We start from the raw sequence: 10,004 nt of genomic DNA on the forward strand, positions 1-10,004 counted from the left end.
CGAGTTACGAACATTTCAGAGTTACAAATAACCTCCAATCCTGTGGTGTTCGTAACTCTGGGATTCTACTGTACAAGTGAAAGGAGTCACTACAGATTAAAAAAAACCCACAGTGATTATTGTGCAGAAAGCAAACAGATAAATCCTTTCTGGATTGTAAAGAAAAGAATAGTTCATAGCCACACAGGAAAAGGAGCCACACACAATTACAGTGGTGCAAAAACATTAAAATGTTAATTGTCCTGAATTATTCTGCACTGTATGGAGAAATTAGGCACACTTTTTATTAGAGTGACTGTAATTACACTGTACTTTAGTTGCATTGCAATTACGGTGTAAATATATTGTAATGGCACTTTTTCCTGCTTTCTCGGGCCAGTTGGTAGAAAAAGGGTGTAAGGAACAGTCTCTGGCTATGACAGTAATTCATTGTGGAACTAAATGCACATCCTTATGAAGGACTAACCAACATTTCACTAAGTCATTGATTAATGAAAGGACTTCAAAGAGAGACATTGAAATCAAAGTCAATTATATGACTTACTGCTTCAGTAAAACTGAAGTCTGTCCCTATCCTTTCAACATATTCCAAACCTATCAACTAGTCATTGTTTCTCCCTAAACACTAAGAGCGGTGGGTTCCAGAAGAAACACTTGAACTGAAACACCCACCCAAATTTTGGGGAAATTTAGGACCATCTCTAATTTTAAATGGTTACTCTATACTGGCAAAATGCATTACTTCCTCTTTGAGTTTAATTCTACTACATATTTAAATATCAGATATTGGTTATTTACCAATCTATTGCATGATCATGGAAGTGCTCTGCAGGCTAGTACCTTTCTCTTCCTCTTGTCTTAATCATGATTTTTCTGTGTGGTGGTTGGAAATTGTGGCAAGAACTTGCCATCACAAGAAATATGAAGGTGCACTGCAGAAAATCTCAACAAATATGCAAAGTGTATAGAACTTGTAATAAACCCTGTTTCTGCTCTAGTAAAGAAGATCGAGAAATACAGTTTGCCTTATGGGAGGCCCAGGGTTCTACAGCAGAGAAGCACTTATTACCTCCTTTACCATCACCAGTATGTGAGTGGATACAGCCAGGATCTCAATATGACTTTGTGGAGTGCTTACACTGTTAGCAAATACGTAAGTATTTGCTGGCTTCTGTAATGCTTTGTTCTTCCTCCTGTTACCCTTTTTGGTCAGAGGTTGTTTTTTTATTGTTTTTTGTAAACTGGAATTTCAGGGCTGGAAGCCGCTCTGCTTTTGAATGTTTGTTGCCCCAAAATTCACATAATAGCTGCCCATAGCATATGTCCCATGAAAACACCCACAGGAAAGGGAATGTGGGGAGGAAAACATATAGTGGATGGACTGTGGCTCCTCTCCCTTCCCTGAAGTGAGCTGCAGTTCTGCCTCCAGAAACCAGCAGATCCCCAGAGACTGTGGCAATCTCCAGTAGGCAAAAACCATTGGTGGAGAGGCCCTGTGAATCCACTCTGGCTTTGGGTCTCTGGATGGGCCAACTCCTTGGCAGAGTGGGTCCATAGCCTCCATGGTAGTGGCTGCATCTGGAACCCCCACATTAAGAATGGTTTCATAGTACCAGGGGCCTTTTCTAAAGGACATCCTATGTAGTTTCTGTGTGGCTAGTGTATAATGAGAAACCAGGTAGGTCCTTGACCTGTTCCTTCCCTTTCCCAAAGCAGGAAGCCCATCTATGACTAAAAGGCTAGAAGGGACCATTAGATCACCTAGTCTGACCTCCAGTATAAAACAGGCCATTAAATTTTACCCCGTTACTTCAGCATTGAGCCCAATAACCTATGTTTGACTTGAGATACTGACAGTAAATGATGACAAAGAACCAAATCCAATTCTTAAATATTGGATGAGGCTAACAATAACATGTTGCCAAATACACTGATCCCAGAGGTCACCTTCTAAATACTCACCACTGAAATTACAATAAATATTCACATGAATCCATGGCAAGCATCTTTAAAGTAAAATAGACTGAAACACACATGATGGTATAGAAAATTACTTTATTTCATAGAAATATTTTTCTTAGAGTGGCCTTAGATTAAAAACAATTTAGGATCAGCAGAGAATGTTATTCAGTCTGATTACTTGGAGAAATTGCAGGATTTTCAATAAATATTTGTTATTTAAAATACTACGTATCATACAAAAATATACTTAAGAATAAGCTACAGGGAAACAAATACTTCACAAAAAATAAAATCCAGGACTGCTAAATCACTTCAATGCCACAACACCTCCTGAAGGCTCTCAGGCACTTCTAACATGCACATCTAGGTTTTCTTTTGATAAGGGAAATTCTTCCCACAGCACATGGAATGCCTCAGTTCTGTCGTCTTATTTATAAGATACTCATATGAAGCAATTTTTGCCTCATCAAAATGACGCAAGAACATTTAATCCTTCTTAAACTTAGTCTCCTCACACAACTAAGGACAATTGCAGACAATTTTTTAGGGGTTTGTAAACACAAATATGGAAGTGAACCATGATGGTGACTCAGCTATTTGTACAGCAAATTATTATTCTTTTTCTGTTCAATAGGATAACCGGACTGCCTCTGTGGAAAACTTGTCCAACTGTTTACATGTGGACATTCGTATCCCTTCTAGTTCTAGCAAGACTTGTTCATTTTACAAAAATCACCATCAGCTGAACTACGGATTCCTTTTCCCGCCAAGTAAATTCTCTGTCGTCTTCACACAATTTGTCTGAGTTCTGTCATCCCTATGTTTTGTTCATGCAATAGTGGAAGGGGGCACTCTTTGTAATAAAAAGATCCAGGGAATTAACTGAAGGCATGAGGTTGCTACTGCTAAGCCATTTTCAGTATAGTCCATTTCAATCTACCATTTATGCTAACATGCAAGGAATAGGAATCTCCAAACTTTACTTTGGGAGTTGGCAGGATGCCCAAGATGTTCTTACTCCCACTGTCACCAGCGACAATTCAGGGTGTCTTGAATAAAGCAAAGGAGGAAAATCACTTGCAAAAAATATACAGCTAGACCAATATTGGGTGAAATCCTGGCTCCACTGAAGTTGATAGAAATTTTGTCATTGACTTTAGTGAGGCCAGGATTTCACCAGCTGTGAAAAGTGTAACTGGCTAGGCCTGCCCTTTTAGTTACAGTGTATTGGTTCACTAGATGAAAACCTTTGCATCAGAACATTCTTCATCCCTTTAAACAACAGCATGGAATTATCTCCACCGTCCTTCTAGAGATTTGCAAGGTAGTCAAGTTTCTAACATGGCACCTCACGCAGAAAGGGGGGAAGAGTTTATGAACTCTGAATCAAGTCTTATGAACTGGGAAAATACAAATAGTGCAAGTTTCAAACTTTCTTCCTAAGTGGCGGTTACTATTTAAAAAAACCCCACATTTTGTGTACAGGAATGCTCATGTCAAATACTAGGGTGTAGCATTCAGTAGGAAACTTCCTTCAATCAACTAGAATGGACCTCATTTTATATCTGAAATACAGTATTGTCCCACATCAGGTCTTCAGTAAAATAATTAATTGTTTGCACTTAAATATTTTGGGCCTAATTCTCTAACACTTTGTGTAACTATTTATACCTGTGCACAGTGAATGTGAAACACTGCTATTCTGCTCCAGTAGCATTTTACCCCTACTTTGCACAGATGTAAACGGCTACACAAGGTGCTGGGCAGGTATTATTGGTATTATTTGGTATAATTTCTTTTTGATTATTTGAGCATCTACACTAAGTTTTGGGTGCTAGGGCAGAATCTTTTAGGTTTAGATAGAGCTGGGCCCTTCTAATTTTTTTCATCTATTCTGCAGGCAGAATGAGTTGGTAGTAGGCCCTAAAACTCAGTGATCCAGAGGTGACCAGTGAAATCTAAAAGTGTGCACTGATTTTTACATTTTCAGGAATGTGTCCACTTTATATTTGACAACTGCACTTACTGGAGCTGCTGCCTAGATCGCTTCATTCTCTATGCACCTGGTCCAACACCCATTTAAGAGAATGAACAGACCCCCGCATTGACTTCAGTGAGGGCAGAATCAGGCCCCAAGTGCATTTACTCTTTTGAAATAGGTCAGACCCACAATAACATTTTTAAGTTGATCTATTTAACTTCCATGTAGCTGGCATCTTATGGCTTTACAAGTGACCCTACAAAGTAATGAATAGTTGTTTATCATTCATTTCTTTTAGATCTAAGAAAAGACACAAGGAAGAGTTCCTATGAAGTCCTACTTAACAGCAACATTGTGCCTATGTATCATGAGTTTAAAGGTAATGATGTACATTTATTTACACGCAAAAGCATTGCTGATTTGCTTGTTTCCAAATCATTGCAAAAGATTCCAGGCTCAGCTGTCTCTGTAAATTAAGTCACAGCCAAGATAATTGGTAACAATTGGGTCAGACTGTGAACTCCTTGCTTACATGGACGAGAAGTTACTCATTTGAGTAGTTTCACTAAAGTCAGTGGAATTGCTCATGTGAATAACTGCTCGCCACGGTGAGTTTGGGGTTCCCAGTCTCTGGTCCCATGTGAACAAAGGTCCAGAACTCATTTCTTAATTTAACATTTTACAATGTTTTGTTGCTTATTTTTTGCTCCTGTCTGAATTTCACCTGTGTGTATTTTGGGCAGAGTGTCTTTAATGGACATGGATAAAGTTAAATAATTGACACCAGTTCCCAGTTTAGGAATGCTTTCTAGGCTCAAAGATGGTCTTGTACCTGAGTTTCTTATCTGAAATCTAGTCTGCTGTAGTAATAAGGGCAACAATCTCACATCTAGCAGAGAAGGGATGTGCAAGCTTGACATGCATGAGTGAGATGGAGCATGAGGTGCATGTAGGGCACAAAGGGATTGAGTTGGTATCTGAGAAACTAGGTACAGAACTACTCCCCCTGCTAAGCAGGTCTGCCTCAGCCTAGTACAGTTATATTTCACATGGGGAACATAAGATGGCTCACTCTTAACTGGGACATCAGTCTCTCAGAGGTATGGGGAGAACTTTGGAGACTAACAATAAACACCTCTTTTCTTCTATCTTCATCATAGCTGTCTGTATACTGATAAATACACAGTGCAATTATTTTCAAAAATTCTCCCCCTGACATAACCTTTTTCACTACCATATTGTATTCCAGTGTTATGGAACTATTTCTATGATGATCTGCTGCCAAAATACACTCTGGAAAGAAATGGTGTCAATGTAGTCAGTGGCCCCGTGTTCGATTATGACTCCAATGGGCTGTACGATACTCCAGAAAAAGTGAAGAGGTGGGAATTTTCTCCTTTCTAATGCTGATTTTTTTCTTTCCTTTTTTTATCATTTCATAATAATTATGACACTAGTTGCCAAAAAAATTATCTCCCCAGAGGAGCTCCTGGATACAGGATACATCAGCTAATGTGTAGCCAGTCACATAGCTCGAAACACATCACTTTAAAGCTAATAGCCCAACAAAAGAGAAGGTAAAAGGAAAAAAACACCCCAGAAGTATGGAATCACAAACCCTGTATGGTAGGTCCACCCGGGAGCTGTGGCAGCTGTACAAATGGGGTTTTACCTAGAACTCCATGAGACTGTCTCCAGTACTGAAGGAAACAGGAGCAAATGAAGGAGCCCATTGTCCTTGGTAGTCTGATTCCTTCCTGATTCAGAGTAACTGGCTAAGTTCTATTGATAGACTTCTCTGTAAAAATTTGCTATTTTCTTATAGTTGGCAAGATTGGTTCAAAATAACAGATGAGCTGGGCATTCCTTTAACTGAGCCAGAGCTCTGAACTTTGCCAATAATCTACTTTAGATTCTCACCTATTTTTATGACAAATCATGGTTTCCCCTTTTTGAGACCATCACTAGACCTACTCTTTAGACCACAAGCCAGCCAAACTCGGCTTGTGTGACAGCAGTCTAGAATGCCCTTCAAAGCTCAGAGTATTCTACTGGCATATTCTAGTGCTAAGCTTCTGAAGGTTTCCCTTGGGCCAAGGAGGTTAATAAAACCTGTTTGCTAAAGTACACCAGGTGTCATTGTGCCTTTGCGCTACATTAATTTGATAGTTTTAGAGGAAGTAGATCTAAAACACCACCTCTTTGCATTTCAGATTAACCCGTGACCCAGAAGTTCTGGTTCCAACTCACTATTTCATTGTGCTGACGAGTTGTAAAAATATTTCCCAGACCCCACTGCAGTGTGAAGGGGCTCTAGATGCCTTATCTTTCATTGTACCTCACAGGCCAGACAACAATGAAAGCTGTACAGTAAGTAGCCTTTGTTTAGCACCATGTATATATCTGAAGCCAGGCCTGACTCACACTGCAGACAGAGCAGTGATGAATTAGTTAATGGCTGTAAAGTCCTTTGAGGTATTTTATAATGATGTCCTAGAGTGAGATTAAACAATTTCATTTACAAAGGTGGGTTTATAGAAGTGTGGTATATCTATTTACGTGTGAAAGTAGCTATGTTGTGTGCTTTGCTCTTTTGAACAGTAAAGAGTGTCTGGGTTACAGCTGGTGGGTTTGAAACACAATAGAGTGAGAGAATCTTATTATGACACTTCAGCAGAGACATCTATAGTATCAGCACCAAATCACAGTAGTTGACACACAAATCCATTACTGTTGACATGATTACCTCCTCTGCCACTGGATTTCACATTTTTATAACTCAGTAGGTTAAAATCAGTTGCATTTTGAGTTTACAAGGTCACTTTGCTAAATTAATACTGCCTGTTATACAAGACAGCCAACTTTAATTTTAATTTTTAATATTTGATAATGGGCTCTTCAGTCTGGCAGAGAAAGGCATAATGATCCAATGGCTGGAAGTTGAAGCTAGACAAATACAGACTGGAAATAAGGCATAAATTTTTAACTGAGAGTAAATAACCATTGGAATAATGTACCAAGGATTGTGGTGGATTCTCTATCATTAACAACTTTTAAATCAAGATTGGATGTTTTTCTAAAAGATCTGCTCAAGGAATTATTTGGGGGAAGTCCTATGGTCTTTGTTATGCAGGAGGTCAGACTAGATGATCACAATGGTCCCTTCTGGCCTTGGAATCTATGAAACTGTGAAAACAAGATCAGGTGCTATGTTTAGCTATATTTGTAAATGCTTGATATCCACTGATCTTTTCAACTTCTTGGTTAGGTTGTGTGAAAATTTGTTGCCTTAACTTCTACAAAACAGCCTTCCACTAGCATATTGTATGTGTAATCCTTGGAACAGAATTCTGCAGAATATCCCTAATTTTTCTCTTGTTTCTCTATCCCAACAGAGACACAAACGTGACTTTTTGTGGGTTGAAGAGCGAATGAGGTTTCATACAGCCCGGGTCAGAGATGTAGAACTTCTCACTGGACTCAGCTTCTACCAAGACAGAAAACAGCCAGTGTCTGATATTTTACAGTTAAAAACATATTTACCAACTTTTCCCATGGAGTGAAATTCACAACTCATTTTGTAAATACACTATTTTATCTACAGGAAAAAAGTCTTTAAATGAGCTGGAACACTTACTGAGAGCCGTTGACCATATTGAGAATTGGAAAGAATCTGTGCCACATTCGTATCTCAGGGATATTTGATGGACTAAGTATAACACAGAAAGACCTCTCCTGTTGGTCTTACTCCCACTTGAATGCGGTAGAATTGTGTCTGTTATTAAAGCCGATCTGCCAGCATTTGAACTTTATATACAGAAACACGGAGGATAAAATTATAATGGCACCTTCTAAATCTTTTTAATTACATTGGAGTGGAAGAAGTTTATAAGGGAGGGATTATTATCAATATTTTGATAAAAATAGAGACAATTGGCAAGTATGTTAAAGTCCTGGAAAGCCATTAAAATCCTGACTAATGTAGCATACACAGTGGTTCCTTTTCATTCTGGCTTCTAAGGGGGGGCAGAACGTCTAGTGAATTAGACATTGAGCATTGTTCTATTAAAATATCATTCAATATACTGCATAAAGCTATATTGCATGTGTTATGGCATCCACCCCCAAGTGGGTCATCAGTAGAGGAAGAGCGTAAGACTTTCAGCACCATGGCACAGGCCTCTAGCTAAAGCAATATCTTTTTTAACTGGTAGCAGTAGTAGGTTATTATCCTGTAGTAAACCAGGAACTAAAGAGAAATGTGCAGTTACACACGCGTTCTGTGACTATGTCGGATGTGGTGCTTCAGAGTACATGTATAATAAGAAATGAATCAAATAGAATCTAAGAACAGTTTTGGAGAATTATCTCACTCCAGATGAACCTAGATTTGATTAATACATTTTGTTTCTTAAAGGTTCAAGGTGGTTTTTAGAGTTGGTGGAATAAATTTGTCATTTTAAGGAAAACTGACATTTTTGGGGGGAAATGCCATTGCCCAGAGGACCATTGCTTTCATTTTCATTAAGAGTGAAAGATGATCTTCCCCCCCACTAACATTCAAGGCTGATTTTTTTTCCTGAACCCCTTTTCAGCACAGTACGTCCCTAGAGAGGCACCAACTGACTAGATCCCATCTGCATTTCCAGCTGTGTCCTTATTCCCCAATTTACCTAAATTGCTGTTCACTTACCTTGCATGCAGATACAAAGCCAGATGCAAAGCCACCAAGGGCAGCCAGCCAGCTGTCTTGGAAGCTGTAGTACTGCACAACCAGCTACTGGTGATGCAATATGCCATCACTTCCATAATATTCCCACTTGGTCTCCTTTGGTCTATAAAGACTAGACTCTCTACATAGGATTTCTTTTATAATCAGTGATATATTTCTACTTTTTTAAAACCACAAACTACATTAAAAGAATGTAGAGTCTGTGGCAGAGCACTAGAGAGAGAGAGAGATTTATGCTCTTGTTTAGCCTAGGAATGTAGGAGCTTGATCCAAACCCCATTGAAGTCAATGGAAGCTTTTCCAGTGACTTCAGTAGAACTGGATCAGGCCCCTAGACTTTCTCCTTTCACTGGGTATATTTTCTCGAGCTCTTCTGTCACAAGCATAACATTCTCCTAAAGTAGTTTCACTGTGTGAAGTGCAAGTGTGTTGCAGCAACATTGCATCATGACATTGCAGCATTATTTAGTGTAACGGCTTTGTAACATCAACTTTGACAAATAAAAAGCATAAGCTGTTGCAGTTTGTTTCCTTTTTTATGCCAGATACCTTGGTCAGTCAAATACAAACGCCAATATATGGATCTCCTTCTTAACAGGGTCAGATTACAGCAGAGTCTAAGAGTCCATTAAAAAACGGTTTCTAGCCTTTATGGGGCATATCCACAGTAGGATAAAATTTACCTTTTATCCTAGTATAGACACTTTTATGATCAAGAATTTCTCTATAACCACATAACCAAAGTATAAACAAGACTGTTTCTCTTCAGCGCCTACCTGTAGTTTATCAACTTCTATCCGCTTCTCTTTACTAGAACATACCAAATCCCTATTAATAGATCTTCCCCTAAGGGATGTCTCTGAACTGTGGGATCCTCCACACCTATCAGCTTTCCTGCAGCTCTTGGGGCGGAGACGAGAGAGGAGGCTGGATTGGGAATCTGAAGAGGGAGAGGAGACTGGAACTGGTTGGGCAAGGAGACTGTGAACCAGATTGGAGGGGGTCTGAGACTGGGAGATGGTGGGAGAAATGGGGTGGGAGGACCAGAAGTCAGTTGTCTGGGGAGGAACACTGAGATCGGACAAAGAGCTGTGGAGTGGGAGAGATTGGGACTAGGTGTAGGAGGGGAAAGGAACTGGGAGTGGGTAGGGGATTGGGATTCAGCGAGCCTCTTGGGGGAGTCTAAAACTGACTGGGGAAAGAGATGGGGACTAGGCTGAGAAGCCTGAGGAATATAAACTCGGACTGGGCAAGTAGCTATGCTGGGGAAGAGACAGGACTAGGACAGGTTGGAGTGGCAAATGGGGGTCAAGTTTGGGAGGGGGGAAT

At 39.7% G+C, this 10,004-nt stretch overlaps 1 protein-coding gene across 3 annotated transcripts in view; it reads left to right on the plus strand.

Annotated features, from left to right (window-relative positions):
* The window catches only part of ENPP1 (ectonucleotide pyrophosphatase/phosphodiesterase 1), a 75,833-nt gene extending 66,639 nt beyond the window's left edge, over nt 1-9,194 (plus strand). The window contains exons 20-25 of one of the 3 annotated variants that reach the window (XM_008176600.4): nt 999-1,153; nt 2,597-2,732; nt 4,242-4,322; nt 5,193-5,325; nt 6,157-6,313; nt 7,339-9,194. In XM_008176600.4, coding sequence (XP_008174822.2) covers nt 999-1,153; nt 2,597-2,732; nt 4,242-4,322; nt 5,193-5,325; nt 6,157-6,313; nt 7,339-7,506 — 830 coding nt within the window. In that variant the 3' untranslated portion in view covers nt 7,507-9,194. Of the gene's footprint in view, nt 1-998; nt 1,154-2,596; nt 2,733-4,241; nt 4,323-5,192; nt 5,326-6,156; nt 6,314-7,338 lie in introns of those variants that run through there. The other 2 variants (XM_042848173.2, XM_042848174.2) reach the window with 2 other exon arrangements.
* Nucleotides 9,195-10,004: the final 810 nt, after the last annotated feature.

This window comes from Chrysemys picta, chromosome 3 (genome assembly GCF_011386835.1).
Source record: "Chrysemys picta bellii isolate R12L10 chromosome 3, ASM1138683v2, whole genome shotgun sequence".
NCBI classification, from domain to species: Eukaryota; Metazoa; Chordata; order Testudines; family Emydidae; genus Chrysemys; species Chrysemys picta.